The 22,950-nt window shown below is 51.8% G+C and overlaps 1 protein-coding gene across 7 annotated transcripts in view; it reads left to right on the forward strand.

Annotated features, from left to right (window-relative positions):
- The first annotated feature begins 1,208 nt into the window (after window positions 1-1,208).
- Window positions 1,209-22,950, forward strand: part of WT1 (WT1 transcription factor) — a 34,905-nt gene continuing 13,163 nt past the window's right edge. For 6 of the 7 annotated variants that reach the window (XM_071455282.1, XM_071455284.1, XM_071455281.1 and 3 more), the window contains exons 1-6: window positions 1,209-1,599; window positions 5,500-5,622; window positions 5,727-5,829; window positions 11,932-12,009; window positions 20,736-20,838; window positions 22,262-22,412. In XM_071455282.1, coding sequence (XP_071311383.1) covers window positions 1,209-1,599; window positions 5,500-5,622; window positions 5,727-5,829; window positions 11,932-12,009; window positions 20,736-20,838; window positions 22,262-22,412 — 949 coding nt within the window. The remainder of the gene's footprint in view (window positions 1,600-5,499; window positions 5,623-5,726; window positions 5,830-11,931; window positions 12,010-20,735; window positions 20,839-22,261; window positions 22,413-22,950) is intronic. The other variant, XM_071455287.1, reaches the window with a different exon arrangement.

The raw sequence follows: 22,950 nt of genomic DNA on the forward strand, positions 1-22,950 counted from the left end.
GGAGCCGCTGTCCGGGAGGCTGCAGAGGAAGGAGAGGCTCCGGGCCTTCCCGGGAGCAGCGCCAGGTGAATCTCCCACAAGCAGGTTACTCACAGCGCTGCTGTCCTCCCCCGCCCGCCCAGCTGCTTCCTTCCCCTCGCACTCAGGCAGGTCCCAGGGACAAGGGCTGGGGCCGGGCACACGCCAAGGGTCCCGGGGCCCTCGCAAAGGGCGCCCAGCCCTCCTCTGGCCGGAGGAGCCCTCGGTGCCCCGGCCCGGCCAGCCCCGGGGACAGGGAGGGCCCGGGCAGGCGGCTCGCAGCCCGCAGGAGCTCCTGGAGACGCTGGTTCCTCCCATAGCGGGAGAGGCACCTGGAAAGACGCTTTCCCCTCTCAGGAACGGGGTCCGCCCGGCCCGGGTCGTGTCACTTCCCCAGGTTCCTGCAAGGGCGGAGGCTTCTCCGCGCCGTCCCCGGGGCCTGCGAGCTCGCCGCCCTCGGGAATCCCCACGCACACGCACGGAGCTGGCGGGGGAAGTCAGCCAGCACGTACTTACTGGCCACCTGGATCCCTCTAACATTCCCGCCAGTCTCTCCTAAAGCGGAGGGACGTTAGGGTGAGATTTAGTGGCGCTTGCACCAGGAGAAGGGTGGGAGTGATGTGTAGGGGAGATATATTCTCCCACAGCCTCCTCTCCCCCTCCATCCCCGGCCCTGCCGTGCCTCCCCGCCCCCCGCGCGTCTGCTCCGGCCGGGTTCAGCAGAGCGGGCTGTGGGCAGCCCCTCGGCGGAGGTTGTGTGAATGGAGGATCGGCGTGGCTGACTCCTCCTCCCCTGCAAGCGCCTCTATTTGAGCTTTGCAAAGTTGAGGGCGAGCAGGCATCCGAGGTGAGGCGTGCGCGGCGGCTGTGCCCCCCTAGCTCGGACAGGCGGACATTCGTACAGACAGATAGACACACACAGACACACGCACACCGCGCTGCGAGCGGGTGCAAGCCCGGAGGCGATCCTGGAGAACAACCTTTCCCTGTCGCTGCTGCCGGCTCCCGCAGGGCTGGACCCGGGGAGCTGCGTCGCGGAGCAAACTTCCCCCAAAGGGCTGAGCTCGCCGGCCTGGTGCCTGCAGCCGGAGCCGGCCTCCGGCTTGGCGGGCAGGGGCCAGGTGTCCTGGAACAAGTGCGGCCCGGGGGGAGACTGGCTGCCCGGCGGCCGGCAGAAGGTCTGCGAGCAGATGGGCTCCGACGTCCGAGACCTCAACGCGCTGCTGCCCTCCGTGCCCTCCCTGCCGGGCAACAGCAACTGCACCATGCCCGTGAGCAGCGCGGCGCAGTGGGCGCCCGTGCTGGACTTTCCCCCGGGGGCCTCCTACGGCTCGCTGGGGCCGCACTCCTTCATCAAGCAGGAGCCGAGCTGGAACGGATCGGACCCGCACGAGGAGCAGTACCTGAGCGCCTTCACCGTGCACTTCTCCGGCCAGTTCACGGGCACGGCCGGCGCTTGCCGCTACGGGCCCTTCGGCGCCCCGCCGCCCAGCCAGCCGCCCTCGGGCCAGGCTCGGATGTTCCCCAACGGGCCCTACCTGCCCAACTGCTTGGAGAGCCAGCAAGCCATCCGCAACCAGGGTAAGGGCCGCGCTGCCGGGCGCCCCGGGCTCGGGGGGCGGCCCCCGGAGGCGCCCGCTCAGCCCCGCAGGGCCGCGCCTGATGTAAACACCAAGCCCGGTGTTTCTCTGCGGCAGCCGAGCCGGGTTTAGGCGAGCCAGCCCCGCCGTGCCTCCCTTCCCTCCCTGTGCGGCAGCCACGTCGCTCCCGGGAGCTTTAGGAGCCGGGAGTTGCTCGGCCCCCACCCCTCCTGCGGGGCAGCGGATGCAGCGGGCGGCTCTGCCAGGCGGGCTGGAGCCCCCGGCCCCCTCCCCGGCTTGGAGCAGCCTCTCGCCTTCGCAAAGGTTTGTTCGGGCCGGAGACGGCACAAGTCCTGGGATGGAGCTGGGGCCCGTGGCCCGGGAGAATTCCCGCTGCGTATCTCGGGGATGATGGGGTGGTGGCGGGGGTAAACCTCCAAACTTCCTCCTGAATCCGAAAAGCGCTGTGTTTTCAAGCCCCTTGTCGAATTAACCTCGGGAGGGCTGAGTATTCCCGGGCTGGAATGCACAGGCGGGGGTGCCTCGTCGTTTCTTGTCCGCATCTCCGCGGCCGGGACCGGCTGTGCCGTAACTCCCCGCGGTGCCCGGTGCCCGCACCGCCCTGAGAGGCTCCCGAGGGTTGAACGGCCGGGCAATGCTCACCCGCGTGTGGCACCGGGGTCAGCACCTCATCCTTCTTCTTCCAGTGCCTGCAGTATAAACACTTGCGGCTGCGAACGCCAGGGAGAAAGGAAAAGGGGCCGGCGTGCGAAGAGCTTGCATGAGACCTTTCGGGTCCCGTTCCCCATCGTTCAGCTGGCCCCGGAGCGAGTGGCGGTGTGTGCCGGGCTTGGCCCCGCACTGCCCGGCCGAGGGGAGCCGGGCAGCCGAGGCTCGGGGCACCGGCACGGGCAGAGAGTGCCGGAGTGGCCCTGCCCGAGCGGGATGAGTGGCCGGGGTCTCTCTGCTTTTAGGATGGGGATCTCCGCACCCAGCCCGCAGCTCGGGGTTGCTGTGCCCCGCGGGGGCAATCGCGTACCCACAGAGGGGCTGGGACACACCGTCCCGAGAGGGCCCGGGCCATTCGGGCTGCAGGGCGAGGGGCAGAGCAGCGGCCGAGGCCCGGGCGATGTTTGCAGCGAGGCGTTGTTCAGCACACACCTGCCCCGGGCAGTACCGGGTCGCGGTCCCGGTGCCACCGCGCTGCTGCCTTCGACCCCCGGCCCCTGCCCCAGGGGTTCTCCCGGCGCTGGGCTCCGATGTAGGAAACTGCAGAGCGGGGTTCCTGGGCCGTGCTGCGGATCCCGGCCGGGAAAAGGGGGCAGCATCCCTGGAGCTGGAGAGAGGCTCGGCCCTGCCGAGGCCCCGGAGCTGCTGCGTGCCCCGCGGGGTCCCAGCTCCAGCTGCGGGAAGGGAGGGGAGCGGCCCGGAGCCCGCCGGGACACAGGGACTCTGACGGGGAAAGATGTGTTTCGAAAAACAGCTGAAAAGATTTTAGACCTTGCAGGGGATTCATAATCGCTGGGCGGAAGTAGGGACGAGAAAGCGGAGAGAAGGGCGAGGGAGATAAATTCGAGTTAGCGAGGGACAAAAATAGCTGCGAGCCCGCTCCATCCTGGCGTGCGGGTTTACCCAGGCCGGGGAGAAACCGAGCCTTTAATGCCCCAACCCACGGAGCCCACGCTGGGCTCTCCTCGGGCAGGCACCGCACACACCCGCACCTGTGCGGGCCCAGAGCCCTGGGGCTCAGCCACGGCTGTGTTCGGTGGCACGCACAGAGAGGGCTCCTATGGCAAGGAAAAATTCGGCAAAGGGTGTTTGCTTCTTCTTTTTCTTTCTTTTTTTTTTTTTTCTTTTCTTTTTTTTTTTTTTTAACTTTTTATTTTGTGTACGGATAAAATGTTCTTGCTTTGGCTCTCCTCAAGGTTGAACTCTTTTTTTTTTCTTTCTTTAGAGGTTCCTCCGACCGTGGGAAAGACGCTACCTTGGCTCTGTGATGACATTTCTGCCAAGTCTGGGATGGGATGGGGTGGGGGGTAGGAAGCTAAGGCTTTGAAACCTCTGCCCAATTTCCCTCTTCTCGTTTGCCTGCCTCTTTCATCCAGCTGGGCTCCTCCAACAACTGGATGCCTCCAGCGGGCCCCGTTCTCCACCAGATGTACAACTTTCAATTATTTTCAGCACATTTTAATCAGGCCTAGTTCTGATAACGCCCTAATTAAAGAGACCTCACTATCGGCAGCTCGGTTCAGAACTCAACTTTCTTATCACATTCCTGAAGCTTTGGGTCAGGCAACACCGGAAAATGCGGCCAAAACCTCGTCCTGCTCCGAGCTGAGTTTTGAAGGTCACCGAAACTCTGTGGCGGGCCAAAAGTAACGTAGAAAGTGTCAGTGTTTTCTGAAAGCTAAAAAAGAGACAGAGGGAAACGGGGAGAAGGGAGTTGAAGGTTGAGCCTCTACCCTGAGGGCTGAGGGAGGAGATAAGGAGCGAGAAGCAGCTGTGCGATGGGAGCCCGCTAGGTACCGGCCTGTCAGCGCTGCCCGCGTCCCGGCGAAAGGAGCTCTGCTCCTGGGGTCAGGGCGATGTGAGGGACATCTGGCCAGCCCCACTCCTATGCCAGCCCCGCAGCCTCCGGGCCGACTTAAAATCGCCGCCAAGGTGAAGGTTTTAAAGCCTTCTGGAATATTTTTATTCCTGCTGCGGCTCCCTCCGTTCCTCCCGCTCATTAACCGCGCGGGTTAATGAAGTGCTGTAATGTCTCTGGACCCAGCCTGGCAGCGGAGAGAGTAAAACCGAGAAGCAACATTCGAATCCCTTTGCTGCCTCTCGATTTCATTCTCTCCGAAAGCCGCTGTGCTCACGGATCGTTGGTGAAGCAGAGACCTGCCCAGCGCCGAGCATCCGAAAGGGCGCCCGAAAACAGCCCCGAGTGCTCCCTCTCGAGTGACAAAATCCCAAAATCCCTCTCCAGCCACACGCCCCATCCTGACGGGTCCGTGAGGGATACCCGAGCTGGAATAAGCGGGTTAAGGGAGACGAGTGTGAGGGAGAAAGCGCTCGTAGTCCCTTTGGTTTCTTTCCCCTGCCCGCGTCGGACTTTTTGTTTTGTTTTGGTTGGGGTTTTGTTGTTTTGCTTGGTTTTGTTGTTTTTTTGGTGGTTTTTTTTTGTTTTGTTTTGTTTTCTTTTTTTTTTTTTTTTAAGAGTGGCTCTCGGAGGAGCTTGGTTCTCGGAGTAAATGCTGATGAGCCGAGAAGCCTCTGAGATAATATTACTTTGTAATTACTTTTTTAGCTGAAGTTGTTTAGCCAGCTCCAAGTCATTAATGAAAGTTGGTGTCCAAGCACCTGATTTACGATTCTGTGCCGGCCCGGGGTCAGCAGAGGTGGTCTCTTTCCATCTGAATCTGCTCGGTGTAGGAAACAAAATAGGCTGTTTATTATTTTGGAGAGCAATTTTCGCTGAAAGGAGGAGTTTTATTTTTGCACGTAATATTCCGCCTCTTTATTGCAGACTCTTCAGAAAGCCGCCCTTAACAAAATAAAAAAAGCTCAAGATTAAAGGGTAACTTCTAAATTTGAAGCGCCAGATGACTACACCGAGCAGATGGGAATCTTCCACTTTTAATACGAGCAACAATTAACGAAAACATCCTTTTTATTACCGAAACCGATCTGTTCTCTTTAAACACGAACGAGACTTCCGACTTTCCGCGCCTGGGCGCGGGCTCGGCACGGCTCGCCCCGCAGAGAGAGATGTGCGGGCACCGAGGGGCGGTGGCACAGGGGACAGAGGGGCTCCGGGAGCCTGGCCCTGTCCTTATCTGTCCCCAGCCTCCCAGGGGGGATCGGGGGGACCCGGCGGAGGCTCCCGCTAACCCCGCTGTGCTCTCTCCGCCAGGTTACAGCACCGTGGCCTTTGACGGGACCCCCAGCTACGGGCACACGCCGTCCCACCCCGCCGCTCAGTTCACCAACCACTCCTTCAAACACGAGGACCCCATCAGCCAGCAGCCCTCCCTAGGTAATTTCTACCTCCCGAGGAGCTCTGGCACGGAGCCGGAGCTGCCCGGTGCTGGAGAGCCCCGTCGAGCCCCAAGGGTTAACTCTGTGCTGCTCTCTCCTCAGGGGACCAGCAGTACTCGGTGCCTCCCCCGGTGTACGGCTGTCACACGCCGACCGACAGCTGCACGGGCAGCCAGGCGCTGCTCCTCCGGACGCCCTACAACAGGTACCTCGGCCGGCAGGGAGCTTGGCTTGCCCTCCTCCTTGTGCGCGGGTTGTTGCTGGGACGCGCTCTCTCTCCCCCGCATGCCGTTCGAACAGCTTTTCCTTTATGCAAGGAAACAGATTTATTCCTTCCCTTCTCAAAAAAAAAAAAAAAAAAACCAAAAAAAACACCAAACCCCAAAAACCAACAAAAAAACCCCTAAACCCTAAAAAAATCCCAACAAAAAACCCCCAAAATTAACCAACCAAAAAAAAAAACCAAAACCAAAAACCAAACAAAACAAAAAACCCACCAAACACAAAAACCCCAAAAATCCCTCTAAAAACCAAACCCCAAAAAAAGAAGATTCGCACGTAAAAACCAAACCATACCATGGCAAAACCGCCCCAAACAAACAAACAAGCAGAAAGCCAACAAAAACAAAGAAACCAACAAAAAGCCCCCAAACAAAACGACATCCCTAAACCCGCACAAAACGAAAAAAGGAAAGAAGGATGCTGCGCCTTCCGTGGCCGGCCCCGCTGTGTCTCGCAGGTTTCCCGGCCGGCTCGCCCTCCCCAGCCGGGCTTGGCGCCGCTCGGCTCCGGCAGAGCATCCCCGCTGCAGGTGCCTGGAGCCGGGGAAACGGGAGCCGGGCTCCCCGCACTCCCTGGGCCTGATGAATTTGGGATTTGCCCTTAACCGCAGCGGGGGAAGCGCTTGGGGCAGCCCGGCTGAGCCCCACTCCTCCCCTCCGGGCCTGGCTCCAGGAGTCCCCGCGGCCCCGAGGCCGGGAAGGTGTGGGAGTGCTGGCTGGAGAGCAGCAGCCATGGGCACAGAGTGGGGCGGGCGACTAAAACTCAGCTCCGACCAAGAGTTTCGTCTTGCAGGCCCAGAGCCGTTCCGATGGCTCCCAGGGGTGATGGGAGCTGGCCTGCAGGGAGGTTATTTATTGAAATCGGGGCAATAAACCTATCGGATTTCCTTGCTGGGAGAAAGGTGCGTCTGGAACTTTGCTGCCAGCAAACGAGATCTCTTTGCCAACAGACGGGCCCGTGGCAAGCGCGGCTTCCCGGTTGGTTTTTGGTTTTTTCGGTCTGACATGGGGGCTGGGCGTTGGAGTTTTACAACGTGTTTAGTGAGTGAAAGAAGTTCCCCAAAATTTATTCCTCAACTTTTTGTGAACTTGGAGCCAGTCCCGTATCTCGGAGTTGCTAAGTAACTCTCGCACACAAAACAATATGTGCCTCTGCGAAGGAAGCCGCGAGCGGCTCCTCTTGTAGGCCATTTATATCACCTCAGATTAATCGACACTGGACGTGAGACAACAAAATTCTGTCACTTCCAGAAGCCACTTTGCTAATGAACGTGAGTTGACGTCAAGGGAAGGAGGGAATGAGGTAATGAAGGAAGGAAAGAAGCCTATCCAGAGAGATTAGCTTGCAGAATAATTGGCGGGGCGAACTCCTGCGCTGAAGTGACAGAGATTGCGAGCCGCGCAGGGAAATCTATAAATATGGTTCGGAGGAGGCTTGGGGAGGGCAGCTCCGAGCGGGCCTCGCAAGGGGGCAGCCACCCCCTTCCCCAGTCCCCCCGGGCCCCGGGGGTCGCCCTCGCCCCGCTCCTGGAAGCGGCAGCGCCTGCAGGTGTGAATCCGATAGGAGAATGCTGATAGCGTCGAGAGCTGTCTCTTCCATGTGCCTCCGCTGGGGCAGGGGTGAGCAGAGGTCACCTCCCTAGCGCTGCCACCTCCCTCCCAGCGCTTGGGGACCCGCACCCGGCGCGGGAGGGCAGCGCTGCGCCACGGGGACCGATTTCCTCCCGACCTCAGCCTTGATCCTGCCCTGCTCGCTGGGAGGTTTACGGCTTACTCCAGTGAGATAAGGATTTAAGCCTTTAAACCTCTCAGGAGCCAATACTGATGCGTGGGGGTGTAAGCGAGGCAGCGCTTGCTCCACGTCGAGGGCAGCCCCAGGCTGCTCCCGCAGCGGGGCCCGCACAGGTGGCTGAGCTCGGCGAGGCCTCTCCTTGTCCCTTATTGAACACATTCAAAACCGCCTGGAAAATGTGGTCAGGAAGGCGGATGAGTCGTTGAGGTACAAAAACGGGCGGGACTCCTTTCCCGCATCGCCAACGCCCTGAAAACGACCGCGCTGTCCTTAAACATTAATCTCGATTTGGCAAAATCGTGATTATTTTTGGGTTTTTTTTCAAGACCATATTTATCTCGCACCTCCTTCTTGAAGATTTCTTTTGCTTTTCGCAGTTCAGGTCAGGCTCGACAGCTCTGCTTTGTAAAGTGATTTCTCGGTGGCCGCATCCGAGCGCCGGGGCTGGCGACCCTGCCCACGCCCGCTGCTCCGAGAGCGCTCAGGGGATGGGGCTCAGCCCCGGAATGGGGGGTTTGTCCGTCCCCACACTGCCTGGGACAACAGGCACTCCCGTCCGCCTTTAGCAGTGGAGAGGGGGGATGTGGCGGAGAAGACGAGGTGGGGAATGGGAGGTGGTGCTGCCTCTGCCCCCGGCGCGATGCGGCGGCCGCTGTTTCCCTGCACCGCCTCCTCTCTGCGTCTTTCGGGACGCCCGAACAGCGCTGGTTTGGGGTCCCTCGCCCTCTGACCCCAGCCAGGGCTGCGGGTCCGCTCCGCCTTGCAGCGCCTCGCAGGGACGGCCATCCCAATTTTGGATCCGCCGCCTCCAGCAAGACCCGAGGGATGATGCTTCGGGCGGAGGGGGAAGGAGAGAGCAAGGGGAGAGGATGCGGAGGGAGTCACCTCCACCTGATGCTCTGGCTTCTCCCTCATGGCCATTTCTCCAGCTGGGTGCGAGGGACCCTCCCGGCTCCCCCGCCCCAGCCCGACCCGCGGGAAGCAGGGCAGTGGGCAGGGGGGTCCCGCCCGTCTGCAGTGCGGGGACACTCGGGGCTCAAGCGCCTCGCCCTCTCTCCCGAGCCGCGGCAAAGTCGGCAAGAAAGAAATGGTAGAACGGTCGTAATTCTTAGGCTGGAAGCAAAACTATCTGTGAAATCTCTCGCCCCGGCCACTGCTTGCTCCGTGTTTATGGCCCGGCCCGCCGCGCCCGTGGCTGGAGCTGGACACGGGTGACAAAGCCGCGCAGATCTCGGGCGGGGGTTTGTGGGTCCGTCAAAACGGTGATGTGAACTTTTCTACCTCGCGCTGTTTAATGTAGTAAACATGCTGGATGTTGAAAATTTACTGTGAGTCACACTTGCAAAGACTTTAAAAGTGGAGGAGTCTCGGTTCAGATTATAGCTCTTTCTGTGCAGAGGTCAAGAACTCGGTAATACTGCAGTGCAGGCCAAAACAAACTCTATATGATCTACTACTGGTTTCCTTTTAAGTTCCCTTTTTGCTCAGCGTTGACTTCCTTTTATTCCACTCCAACTTACATTAATCCCTGCTGTAGAAATGTTTCCCCCCCCTTCCTCTCGTTTCTCTTTAAAAGCATCTTTGTAATGAAAATAAGTTATTTTTAGTGTCTTCTTTGTGGCCGCTCGAAGGGCCAAGGATTCAGATTGGAATCAGCGCAGGCAAATCCCTGGAGACCTCGCTTTCCTCCTCCCCATTCAAACCCCATCCAAAGCCCAGATTTTGAGCGGAGCTGTTGGTTCCATGAGATCATCTCACGGTACCGTCAATAATAAACCACGGCGAGGCGTAAATGGCGTTAGGGACGTCCTGTTCTCTGTCACATGTCAGGTGTGAGGTGTTTAATCCGAGCCACTGCCCGGTGGCCCCGGGCAAGCAGCGACCGGACCGGGCCGTTCTTATCTCCGGGCTTAAGGGGCGCGAAGCCCGGTGGTTCCCACCTGCCTCCCGCCCAGGGCCGATTTGGCCAAAGCTCCGGCAATTCCGGCTTTTTCGAGATGAGAACCTCGCAGCTCCGTGGCTCAGCACAGAAATGTCTCCCCTCGTTCGCTGCCGGCTGCAGGGGTGGCTCAGACCCCACCGGCAGCGGTGCAATGGATTTGGGGAGCCCACGGCAGACCCCGTCCGGGCTGGTGTGGGGTTCAGACCGAGCCGGGCACCTGCTCCTCCCTCACTCAGTCCCCGGCTCCAGCCCCCGGCAGCGGGAGGACAAGGACGGGGCGAGGGCCGGGGGTCTCTCCCCGCTCAGGAGACCCCAAACGGGGCAGACAGAGCCGGGTTTAGCGCGAATAGCGGAGCTCTGCTCCCAGCGCTTCCCAGCACGTCCAGCCTGCCCGACAGCCGCTCCGGGCTCCTTTCCGAGGCTCGGGCTCCGCCGGGGAGCCGCGGCCGGCGCTGCAGAACCGGGAGCGGGGCGCGTTTGGCCGGGCGGGCACCGGGAGAGCTGCGGCGGCGCCGGGGCGCCTCGTCTCGGGCACCATCACCCAAGGGCGGCACGGAACACAGTGGCCGAGAGCTGTGACAAGATGAATAAGTGTATTGCTTTATGAAAAAGCAAAGGAGGGGAAAAAAAAAAAAGTGGATATTGTGGGGGAGGCTCTTATAAATGAACTGTCAAGGGAAAGAAAGTTAAAGGGAAATCTCCTGCTGTAAATGCATCGGGCGGGCACTTCTAATAAAAATCAGGGTCCTGGAGGAATTAATTACAGCAGCATTACAGGAAGAATTCGTGGAATTGCAAAACGTAGTTGGCACAGACCAGCACGGACTGCTATTGCAAATGGGGAAACTGCAGGAGAGTTTAACAATTCCTGAGCTGATATGCAGGACATTGTAGTAGCATAATAGCACTTCAGACACACTAATGAATAATAGTGTCCAGTGATACTGACAAATGATATTACGCATACTTCGAGATTGAAGTCACTTAATTTGTTTTTATATGCAAAAGCTTCCCACTGGATTCTGGCTTTTATAGGTCGCTTCTACCTGCCACGAAGTTAAAAAAAATTTTAAAAGGAAAAAGAGAAAAAAATGCCGTCTCCTAATAACAAAATGATATAAATTCACGGCGTAAATCCAGCGAATTTAGGTGTAATTAATCAGCGGGGAGACTTGCGTTTATTGTGAGCGGCGGTGCCCGGCATCAATCACCGCGCCCGCCGGAGGGGCCGGGGGCTGGCCGGGAGCTGCGCTGCGGGGACAGCCCGGCCCGGGGGAGCCTGCAGCACCTCCTCGGCTCCGTGGGGACCTGTCCTGCCGGGAGAGCGCTGCCGGGGCTCCGTGCCCGCCTCCCGCCGCCCCTCAGCCCTGCCGCGCTCGCTGCTCCGGGCGGGGAGCGGGGAACGGGGCAAGGCGCGGCTGCGGCCCGGCTGCCCGCGGTGTGTGCTGCCCGGGACAGAGCGGGGCAAGGGGCAAGGCGCGGCTGCCCGCGGTGTGTGCCGGCCGGGACAGAGCGGGGCAAGGCGCGGCTGCCCGCGGTGTGTGCTGCCCGGGACAGAGCGGGGCAAGGCCCGGCTGCCCGCAGTGTGTGCCGGCCGGGACAGAGCGGGGCAAGGCGCGGCTGCCCGCGGTGTGTGCTGCCCGGGACAGAGCGGGGCAAGGCGCGGCTGCCCGCGGTGTGTGCCGCCCGGGACAGAGCGGGGCAAGGCGCGGCTGCCCGCGGTGTGTGCCGGCCAGGACAGAGCCTGCTCCAGCGCTCAGCTCCGCTTATCGCTCAGCCACTCCATTTTTCTCCCGCTTGTCAAGCCCCTCTGTGTAGCAACATCCATCACGAGTCACGATAGCTGTTTCACTCCATTACCCACGTGGTCTCTCACACTCCTGGTTAAAACAGTTAACAGATTTGACTTTTTAAAACAAATAATCCTTTGCGTTACCCCGCCGGGCTGCTTATATTCGTTTCATTCATTTCGACGTATCAATATCGGATATTATTTTTCGGGAAGGAAAAAGTTTTATGTTTGTATTTCCAGCTCTTTACAAATCTTCAGGTTTGCAGATTCAAAGTGTCTTTTCGAGCCCCAGATTTCCTTTTATTTTATTTCCTTTTATTTTATTTCCTTTTATTTTTTAAAATTCGTAATGCATCGAAAAAAGGGATTATATAAAACAAATTCACTTTCTACTATTATATATTTAAAACAAATAACAAAGAAATTGTTGACATTCTGATGTTTTGGTTTTTATTTGATAGCTGCAATTTTAGTCCTAACCCTACACCTTTTCACTACAGTGACAATTTATACCAGATGACCTCACAGCTTGAATGCATGACATGGAACCAAATGAACCTGGGATCCACACTGAAAGGGTAAGCAGCTCTGTTCTCTTCTAACCTGTTGCCCTAGTGAAGCTGCTGAGCTAACTTTATCTTGGAATTTTGAATTCGAACAATTGTACGGAAAAAAAAAAATACTGTCCGGTCCTGAGAGGGCTCATCACCTTGCCGTGTTTCGGACGATCCTCGCCCCAGCCTGAGTGGAGGCTCGGGCTGCTGGCTGGCCATGCCCGCAGCTCTGGGTGTGCCGGGCTCCGGTGGCACCGGGCAGGGCAGTGCCCGCAGCTCTGGGTGTGCCGGGCTCCGGTGGCACCGGGCGGGGCAGGGCAGGGCTGGGCAGTTCCCACTCCCGGTGCCCGGGCCCCTCCCGCAGGGACAGCCGTGGTCACTTCGCGCTCCGCTCCTTGAGCTGCCGCCCCTTCCTACCATCCCTCTTCCCTTTCCCTGCCTTCGCCAGGCCCTGCGTCCTGTGTCCCGGCCCGGCCGGCTCCCGGTTTCCTTCCTCCCGGCCATTGTCGCCCTCCCACCTGCCGGGAAGAGGCTCCGGCCCGCCTCCCCCGGGCGCTTCCTGCGGCCGCCCGGCCAGGAAGGCTCCGAGGCGCCGCGGGGCCCCGCCGGGGTGGCGGGCAGCGCTCCGGGGCTTCCATCCCCGCAGCCACCGTGCCCGGTGCCTCCTCCGGGTCTGCCGGGGCCGCGGATCCCCGAGGGAGCCGGGGGAGCAGCGGGGCTGGAGCGCTGCCGCATCCTCACCTCGGGGCATCCGTGAGCGGCAGAGCCACCTTTTGATGTTAGCCAAGGGAAAGCCGCTCTGCTCTGAACAGATAATTCACTGCTCTGAGGAGATAACCCGCTCTGCAAACTCCCCCGCTGAAGGCAGGTATTGGGATGTTCTCAGTGTCCAAGCGTGTGCAGTCTCAAGGGAACAGCAGGAGAGGCTGATAAAAGCCTGCACAGATCTGTGCTTTCATCCATAGATGTGAAAGTCTTGCTCAAGATGGACTTTGTGTACACTGCTGTACTGCGATAAAGGAAAAAAAATATTATGGGTCTCCTTGTAGCTCATAAAGCAATGGTGTTTGAAGGTTGGAGTAGTGTAGTAAACTATCTGTACTGAAGTGAGCAAGGGAGCTGAGCCTGAAGAAATCCATCAAGGAGGTTTTTTCTGGTTAGAGGAGATCCCAAAATCCTACAGTTGTGCACAGTTCACTGTCTTTGCTGCCTATCCCCTCTTTTTAAAGGCTATTTCCTTCTTTTCTTTCATAAGTCTTTTTGATTTCCTCTTGAAACTGTGGCCTTTAAAGATCAGTCATTGCAATATTAGACACTGTTTTGTCTCTTCTGAAGAAAATATCCTGCAAAATGGAGAAACACATCAACCTTGACCGAGGTCCAAGTTATTAAAGCAAGGAAGAGGTTATTCTTTGGGGAGCTCAGGAAAAAAAAAAAAGTCACAATAGAAATATTAAAGGAGTACAGAACAAAATAAATGGCTTCTTACTTGTCCAGGAGTCAGACTGTTAGCAGTGTAAAGTATGTGACCTAGGATGCATGAAAAGGGGGAAAGAATCAAGATGAATGATCTATGGTAAAACAAAGCTGAAAGTTTTGGTATAGGCCAAGATTGTAGAATCTGTGGAAAATCAGTGCTAGACATAGCCTCATCACTGGTAATATGAGCCAAAATAGTTATCTGTCTTTTCTGGCTGAGAGTTACAATACACAGTACCTCCAATCTCAGTTGCCATGAACATAAGGTATTCTTCCCAAGATTTACATCTTTAAAATATATGAACTGTTCATAAGTGATTCCCAGGCGTTTAGTGTTTCAGATGCTTTTCTCAATCTCCTTGTAATTTAAGAATTTTGGAGTCAATCTTCCTGCTGAAATATGGAGCTTCTAGGTTCTGTCCAACGATGACAGTCCTGTTTAGCTCCTTGCCTTCAGTTCTCCCCAGCACTTCTTCCTGGCTTCGGTGAGACTTTTGCACATTCTAAGAAGGAAAAAAATGTTGCCAGTAAGTTCTGCAAATAGTTAGAGAGCTCTACAGTTACATAAAGCTTATGGGTCACACACTTTATACTTGACAGCAGACCAGGTCAGTAGCTTGCTTTTCTGGGTTCCTGTTCAGCATGAGTTTAACAGACTGAAATGAAGCTTTTGCAGTGCAGTTTAGGTAGAGTTAGTTGGCAGTTTCTGTGCTGAAGTTGTCTAGCAGTTTATCTGAGAGCATCCTGGTTCTAGCTCTTGTAAAGAGCCAGTATTTGGGTGATCAGCTCCAGAATCCCCTCAACCCAGATTAAAAGTTTGAAACTGGGCAAAGAACACTGTCAGGTGGCCAAAGCTGATTGTGAAAATCATTCTTGTTGAGTTGCCAGCTTATGAACTTGTGTGGCAGCAGCAGCAGCAAGAGCCTGACATCTGAACTCTTGAATGATTTTATCTGCTCAGAGCCTGCTTCAGCCTGTGGCTTTAAGGCCATGGAAGACTATTTTTCCTGAATGCTTTTTCATTCATGGATGTTTTAATATTGGATATTGGAACTGAGAGCAAGAAGTTTCTATGTATCAGTGGAGTTTGGTCTGTGTGCTTTCAGTAGGGGTAAGCATCAGGAATTTGTGGAAGGCACGGCCTGAGAGAAAGGCAGAGGTGGGCAGTGAAAGGTGTGGAGCAGAGATCCTGGCCAGCCCAGTGCTGGATGGTGAAGAGAGACATCTGAAGTGAGCTGAGATGTTGTCTTCTGCCAGAGTAGAGCACCATGATGGACTGGCAGGGGAAGGGGAGAGTGGTGCCAAAAGGGCAGCAGATAGAAAAGGCTGCAGCTATGAGTTCTGGGGGTTTTTACTCACTGACAAACCAAAAGGATGTCTGACAGCCCAGGATGACCTTCCCTCTGCCAAGAGCTGCCCCTTGAGAAGAAGACAACCCACTACTGCTACCATACAGTCCAGGTGACCTGAATGTGGATCTTAGATTTCCACTTGGGGCATGAATTCCAAATTGATTGCTCTCTCAATGAGCTCAAGTGGTTCTCACAACTCACGTGAGGGAAGAGGAGTGCTTTGTGAGCTTGTGTGTGTTAATTGTGTTTCTTGTTTGTCCAGGCATCCCTCTGTCACCTTCTGAACTTTGGGTGGACCAGAGGGAGGGCTGCCTTGTCTGCAAGCTGTCTCACAAGCTGGCAGCTTCTAGAATCTGAAAGGAAAGCTTCGTTGTTAAGGCAGTGAACCTCACTGTGGGACTGGATTTTATCTCCTCAGGCTGTTTGCTGATGATTTGTTCCTCGTTTGTGGTATTTTGTTTGGAGCTGCTGGGATCAGATTTATTCTGTTGCAGGAAAGTCAGTGGGCCTCAGACATCTCAAAATTAATGTTCCATATTAGTGGACACTTTCGCCATTGGTATCTCTTTCATATTTTTGCGTTGCTTTTTAATTTGTCCAATATGAAAAGCACTGCTTCCTTCCACAGCAGTTCTAGAGGAAGATCTCAGGGCTATAAACCCCCTCCTTTATATTTTAATGAGTTAAATGTAAAAGTGACATGGAAATAACTGATACCAGGCAGGAAGTGATACAGCATGGTAGACAAGAAGTGTAGCTACATTCCCAACAGCAAGACTCCATGTAATTTTCTCTTCAGCTGCTTGAGTAAAAAGCTTTGATCCAAATTTCTAACAGTCATCTGAAATCGGGCATAGAACCAGACAACATTTTGGTTTTCCTCTTTTGGTTTTGCTTGGATGTTAAACACTCAGCATGTTTCATGGAAATTGGTATTTATTGCTGTTTTCTCAGGCTCACTGTAAGGAATATTGGATATGATCTCTGTAGAACACTATTAAAACTACATCTTAAGCAAGGCAGGGAAAACCTTTCTTGTTTAGGAGTGGTTTGTAAAGACTTTTCTGTTTAGCTTTGGTGGTATTATTAGTAAAATTTGGAGGTGTGAAACTTGGGTTCAGTTCTGCAATCAAGATGAGCTGAAAATGAGCAATAACCTCCAGTAATATGGAATTTATCCTTTCCCACCGGTCTTATCCTGAAGGGAAAGGTTTGGTGAAATCCTGATTCCAATCAGGTCTGTGGCAAAAAATCCCAAACCAAAGAAAGACTATTGAAGTCAGAAACACAAAGATCCCCTGAAAATCTGGAGCCTTCCTTTCATTAGCCAGCTGACTGAGGATGGCAGAAGGGCTCAAATCTGTGAAATTGTGTTTTTTAATATTCCTTTGCTTTGGAAAGGGCAGATTAAAATGCAGCTTCATACTCCACCCTCCATAATAGCATCAGACAAAAACCAGGCAGAAACAGGATCTTCTATATAACTAATCAGGATCTTTTTCTGTCTCCATACATGTTTTTCCCAGGGTGCTAGGATGGTAAATATTTTAGCAGAGGGAATTAACTCTACTTCTCTTCCTTTATGTTCTGTTATCAACGGGACTAGCCCACACCCTCACTTTGCCTCATTTTTGGCTCTGTTTCTAAACCCTAAAATTCCTGTTCCTGCAGTGAAACACAATTAAATTGAAGCTTAATGTGGTGCCTGTTTTATGTAATCTTGCTTTCTGGCTTTTTTTTAATTCTTCCAAGTCTGAATCTCATGAATCAATGTGTATTCACATTTCATCTGAAATTTTCTAGCTCTCCTCAGTGTGTCCTAAAGCTTCCCTTTTTTGGTTTATGAAATAATAATAAAAAGCTTAACTCTTCAGATTAAGTTGTAGCTGCTTTATACATTGGACAGGCAATTTCAGTTTTACAAAGTAAAAATGGTGTGAGAGAGAAATTGCAGCTTGATTATTTTTTTTAAATATTCAGATTAGAATGTCATCTTTTATGAGCTTTTTTTTTTATAACCACTTAGATTGATACAACTCTCTAAAGCTGCTCTGTTTTTCATCACACATTCTCATCTGTAAACCCTTCATTTTTATTAATCTCTGTACAATCTGTACAACTCTGAGATTAATCATTTTAAAAGAGCTACTCTGCGAGTGTTAAGGATTTGCTGGGCTAATGGTAAATGCAAGTGCTTCTAAATACTCCACAGCACAGAGCTCTTCCTTTGCAAGTATCAGCCTTTGTTTCCCAGTTATCTAGAATTACATTTTATGGCTCTGTTTCCAGCTCTGGCTGTCTAGATCCAAAGAACAAAATACACTGAGTCCTTTTTTTCACCAGCTAACCCAAACTCTAAATATTTACAGTCCATTTCTGGCTTTGAGCAGTTCTGATTGAAGTTAAAGGGAATTGTGTATTTACAAATAATGGCAGATTTGGACTGTGAGGCCAAATCCTTCAGTCCTTGCTCAAACAAAAATTTGTGTTGGATCCTGGCAGGGCAGTTTGGCTGCATCTGGTCCTGCTTAGTTTTGAGTCCTTTTAGGACCTGCGGAGGGATCAGCCCAGTGTCTCTCCCAATGGTGACTCTGGGCCTTACTGGGGACTTTCTGGCTTTTTTCTTCTTCTTTGGTTAACTCAGCTGAGCTTATAAGGCATTGTCTCTTTGCCTACTTTAACACAGAGTGTCTGACTAAAAAAGATGAAAGTTAAGGGCTGTGCTACTCTCTGGAGATTTCCATTTAGTTAATGTACTGCAGGTATAAATTCACCAGTCACTTGTATTCCTCGTGTATGTGGCATTGCATGATCTCCTGCATGCAATAAAGCAGGGGTGTGAGTTTAATAATAGATCTAGATTTGTATCTGCTCTTCTATCCCTGCCTTTATTGTAGGATATAAACTGCAGCCATATGAAACAAGCCAACTGTGCCAGCTCTGATGTACACTTAGTGGCATAAATCATGGCTAAAGCATGGAGTAAAGAGGCTGGAAGGGAAAGAACTCTATTTCCCCATGAGGATGCAGAGTGAGGGCTGAACTTCAAGAGAGCAGCAGGGCAGGGACAATTTGTGAAAGCTCCTCCTTCAGTGTTCCAGTTTCCCACTGACTAAAAGGAATATCCACCTGTTAATTTCTATCTCCCCAAAGGTCAGATTATTCCACAGCACTCCATAATGAATAAACAGTGTTTTAACCAAGAAATCTCTCATGATCCATTCTGCTGTCGGCAGCCATATGGCCATGCTGAGTGCCAGCCAATGCTGATGGAAATGTGCCCAAAGTAAAATGAGAAATAGGGCTCCTGGTTATTAAAGCATCTCTCCTAGGGAGCTGGTTAAGGACTTAGTGTATTATGGGTCAAGGGGCTCAGAAAGCAGGTTTTAATCTTCATGGAATCTTGTATGTGCAGTTTTTGTGAGGTACAACTAGAAATAAGGAGAGGAAATGTGTAAAAGGCTGGTTGTGGAGAAAGGCTTCCCAACTGTGCAGTAAAAACTGAGGTGGAGATCACCTGGAGGATACCTCTCATTCATGAAGCCATTCCTTAGGGCTCAGACAGGGGCTTTGTTCTGCCTCTCATTCCTGGGAGGAATTATTTCAGAACTAGCTGGTCCTTACAAAAAAGATTATCACTGAAAGATGAAAACCATGGGAATGTGGAGGGAAAGTGGGGCTGTGTTTTATGGTACGAGATTTTACTACATATTCCTGCCTCTCCCTACAAAGCTTCTGTCCTGGGAATTCTTATCAGCCTTTGTGTCTGTTGTTTATTGTGGTGTTTAAGGTTGTCAGGACGGGTGTGAAGGGGAGGTTACACTCAGGGTGACCAGTGCTGAAGTTCACATTTGCCCTTGATTTATTGCTGTGCTGCAGGTCAGCAACAGCTTCTGCTGAAGAACTTCCTCCTTATCAATGGTGGCTCTCATTCCATCCCATTCCATTCCATTCCATTCCATTCCATTCCATTCCATTCCATTCCATTCCATTCCATTCCATTCCATTCCATCCCATTCCATTCCATTCCATTCCATTCCATTCCATTCCAGTTTCGAAATGCACTCTGTAATTTGTGATCAATGTGGGTATCACCATGGCTTGGAGGATTTCAACACCCCTCTCCCCAGCTTTTTTTTTTTTTAATTTTTTAAAATTTATTTTTTTTTTACTTGTACAGACCTGTTGCCTTTAAACAGAGAGGAAAATTTGATGTTGGTGGGGAATTTGTGCTGATCAAATGGTGATAGCAAATGGTAATTTGTTACTTGAATTAGGCAGCAAAAGGCCACTCGTGGGCTCTGGGCAGAGAGGAGACCCCATTTATTTGGCCATGGTACATATCTACAGCATAGTTTAATCCATTTAAATCAGCTAATGGCATCTTTATCTATTATTACAGAATTAATTACAGATATTGCCACAGAACAGAGATCCTTTCTTGTCACCCCCCATAACTTATTCCATTATGATCACCTTAAAACCAAATTAAAATTGCATTAAGCAGAGCATACCTTCCCAAAAGACGTGGCCTTTGATTTGAAGGGGCAGGTGGAGCCAGGATTTGAAATGAGCTCTGCAGAGCAGTGGAAGAGCTGACCTCAGAGAACACCTCTGGCAGGGAGCAGCCTGCCCATCGTGTCAGGGGTGAGGAGGGCAGCCCATCCTGGCCAGGCAGAGCTGCTCTCAGACACTGCTGCCCTCCTCTGCAGCCAGGCTCACAAACCCTTTAGACACCTCCTGCATTCCAGCTCCACTGCCTGCTCTGCAAATCACTTAAGAGGTTTAAAACTTCCTTGTAATTCTACTCTGCACATGAACTTTGAGTGAAGGGAAAGGAAGGACCAGTGAAATGAGAGTCTGGACCTCAGGGACCCCTTCAAATTGCTATTGCAAGCATTTGGCAGAGGCTGGGATAACATCCTACATATCCATCTCTGTCCCTAGCTGTGTGCCCTGGGGTTTTGTTCTGGGCTTTCTAATTTCTGGTGCTGTGCACAACATGTACACTTGCCATTGACAATGTGCACCTCCACAAGTGATAATGTAACATACTCCTTCAAAAATTAGACCTAAAATGTATTTGTGTGGTTCTGACATTAGGAAGGCTGCAAACAGGAGACACAGCAGTGTTCCAACATTCAGGATTCTGAAGAACATAATTAGAAAATACATATGGCTGTGGCAACACCAAACACACCAAAATTTGAAAATTCTTAAAATTATTGTGAAAATTTATACCTAGTGGGGATAGCCTGTTTTTTTTTTCCCCAAATTTTATTTATATAAAGGGTTAATTTGTGGTGTATTCTGCAAGCTGATACATGGGATAAATAGTTTAGACACTGATTTGTAATCTCTGTTTATGAGTACATGACTGCTATTCTTATAAATGTCATCACTTGCTTGGTAGTATCAGGTAATATCTGAGTCATGAGGTGCTGACAAAAATCCACTGCACTTAATGTGAAACTTGAGGCATTTTGCTCATTCCAAAAGATATTAGCAATAGCCAGCCCCACGTTTGACTGATAAATAATGTGAACATGTGCACATGACACCGTTGTGCTGCTATGTGAATTTTTCCCTCTTACCTAAAATCTTTGTGGAAATACATCAGAGTTGAAATCATGACAATTTCTTTTTTTTTTTTTTTTTGTTTTTTCTTTTTCCCCTGGATGCCTTAATGGATGCTAATAGATGTATATATGGAGTCAGTGCACTGTGCCAGTGGGAGCAGATCCATGTGCATGAAGGCAGAGCAGGTTTCCTTTGGTGAATTTCACTTGAACTTGGATATCATGGCTGCAAAAGCAAACTCTGCATATGTTGCCACTGACTTAAGGAAAAAAATCTCTCACGTGGAGTTGTGTACTGAAAAATATGTGATTTTTTCGTTATTCCCATCTTTACTTGCAGACACACAGCGGGATATGAAAATGAGAACCACAGTGCTCCCATGCTGTACAGCTGTGGGGCCCAGTACAGGATACACACCCATGGGGTCTTCAGAGGCATACAAGTGAGTATTGTGGGGCATTCTTCCCAGGGAAGCAAAACTGCAGCCTGTTTATAGTGTTCACTCACTGCTTCACTGGTGTTTGTGAACCCATCCTTGATTTGTGGCTTCCCCGCCTTGTCGAGAGATGCTTTATGCAAGTGTCCTGACCTCACTGAAGCCATTGCACTCTAACATAAGATTTCTTTCTGACACAGTCATTTAAAATTGCTCATCTCTTCTTCTGAAGCATGTCTGCAAGGCAGTTTTCCTTTCTGTGCTTACCTTACCAGCTTCTCAGGATGGTCCAAAATGAGTGATCCGGTTTCCAGCTCCAATCACTCTGGCCATGAGTGATATAACCTCTGTGGTTATATCTAATATGACCACATATCTAATCTATATCTATAGGACTATATCTAATAACTACATATATGAAAGTGTCAGATGACATTTTGCTTTTACGTGTTTCTCAAACTTCACTAATTCAAATGGATTTCCTTAAAACTATATATGTGATTGTTTTGTAATAATAAGTAATTAGTGAATATTTGGGAGGAACTTACCATTCATGGGAGTTCATTTCCTCCCTTTCTGAGACAGTCATATCATTATTAAATACTCCTGTAAAAGACATACCTTGTTAAAACTGATGGCAAAGTCATTACAGAGTATGTGTCTCTTCTGTGTTGCTGTGTTGTAAATGTACATCTGTGTTTTCAGATAGCATCTTTTCTCCTTTTCCTTTTCTGTGTAGTTTAGCCAGTCATTATTCAGTGGCAAGCTCTCAGAAACAGGCTCCTGAGCCGGCTTTTGTTGGATGAATAAAAGTAAATGGTCGACATTGTTTAAGGAAGTTAATTATCCCAGAAGGAGGAGATCATCTTTGATGGAACATTGTGACAGTGGCCAAAATGCATTAAGGCTGAACTATTCACCAGCTCCACCTAGGCAGTTGTTTTTGTTTTGTTGTTAATCAGTTTGTCTTAATCCAAGACATCAATTTCCTTGTCCTTTAGCTTTATATGAGTATTTAAAATAAAAAGGACAACACTTGTCTGGCTCATGCTCTTTCCCTCTCACCCTGGTATAAACTTAAAAGTATTTTCTGTGGCAATGGGAGTTCTGCCAGGATTGTGTGGTTATACATGAGGTCAGTGTGGGCCATTCAATCTCTCATACAAACGCTGGTGAGAGAATTCACTGAGCTGGTGAGAGAATTCACTGAGAATTCACTGTGCTTCACCTTCAGATAATTTTATCTCTCTGCAAAGAGCCAATTAAGGCCCGCTAAAGTCGCTGACGTAGAATGAAGCAAAATTTCCGATTTCCAGCACGATCCATCCGAGCATCTCTTTGTCCTGGGGAGGTGCTGGGGTGTGACCTGAGTGTGTGAAGTCAGAGCTGAGGACACCCAGGTGGCCTCAGCAGGTCTCTGTCCCTGCAGGATGTTCGGCGTGTGCCTGGCGTGGCTCCCACCATCGTGCGCTCGGCCAGCGAGACCAACGAGAAGCGTCCCTTCATGTGTGCCTACCCTGGCTGCAACAAGAGATACTTCAAGCTGTCCCACTTGCAGATGCACAGCAGAAAGCACACTGGTGGGTAGAAATCACAGCACAGCAGAGTGGGCACGGGGGGTTGGAGATGGCACAAGGGGCAAGGAATGAGCTGCCAGGTCAGGGAGCACGAGAATCCGTCAGATCAAGGAATCACAGAATCACAGAATGATGAGGTTGGAAGAGACCTCTAAGATCATAGAGTCCAACACCTCAGCTAGACTATAGCACCAAGTGCCATGTCCAGTCTTTATTTAAACACATCCAGAGATGGTGATTCTACCATCTCCCTGGGAAGAAGAGCATTCCAGTACTTTATTCTTTATTAGCATTCCAGTACTTTATACTTTATTATTCTTCCGGTGAAAAATCCAACCTATACCTTCCCTGACATAGCCTGAGACTGTGTCCTTGAGACTGTGATGAGTGAGCATGTGCTCTGTCAGCTGGGAAACTCTTCTTGTCATCTGGGCAATCCCTCTTTGTTACCTGGGCAACCCCTCTTGTCATCTGGGCAATCCCTCTTTTTGTCACCTGGCAATCCCTCTTTGTCACCTGCAATTCCTCTCTTGGAGCTGAA

The sequence above is a fragment of the Agelaius tricolor genome, unplaced genomic scaffold, assembly GCF_023055355.1.
Source record: "Agelaius tricolor isolate 1412-34295 unplaced genomic scaffold, bAgeTri1.0.p SCAF_46, whole genome shotgun sequence".
Classification (NCBI taxonomy): Eukaryota; Metazoa; Chordata; class Aves; order Passeriformes; family Icteridae; genus Agelaius; species Agelaius tricolor.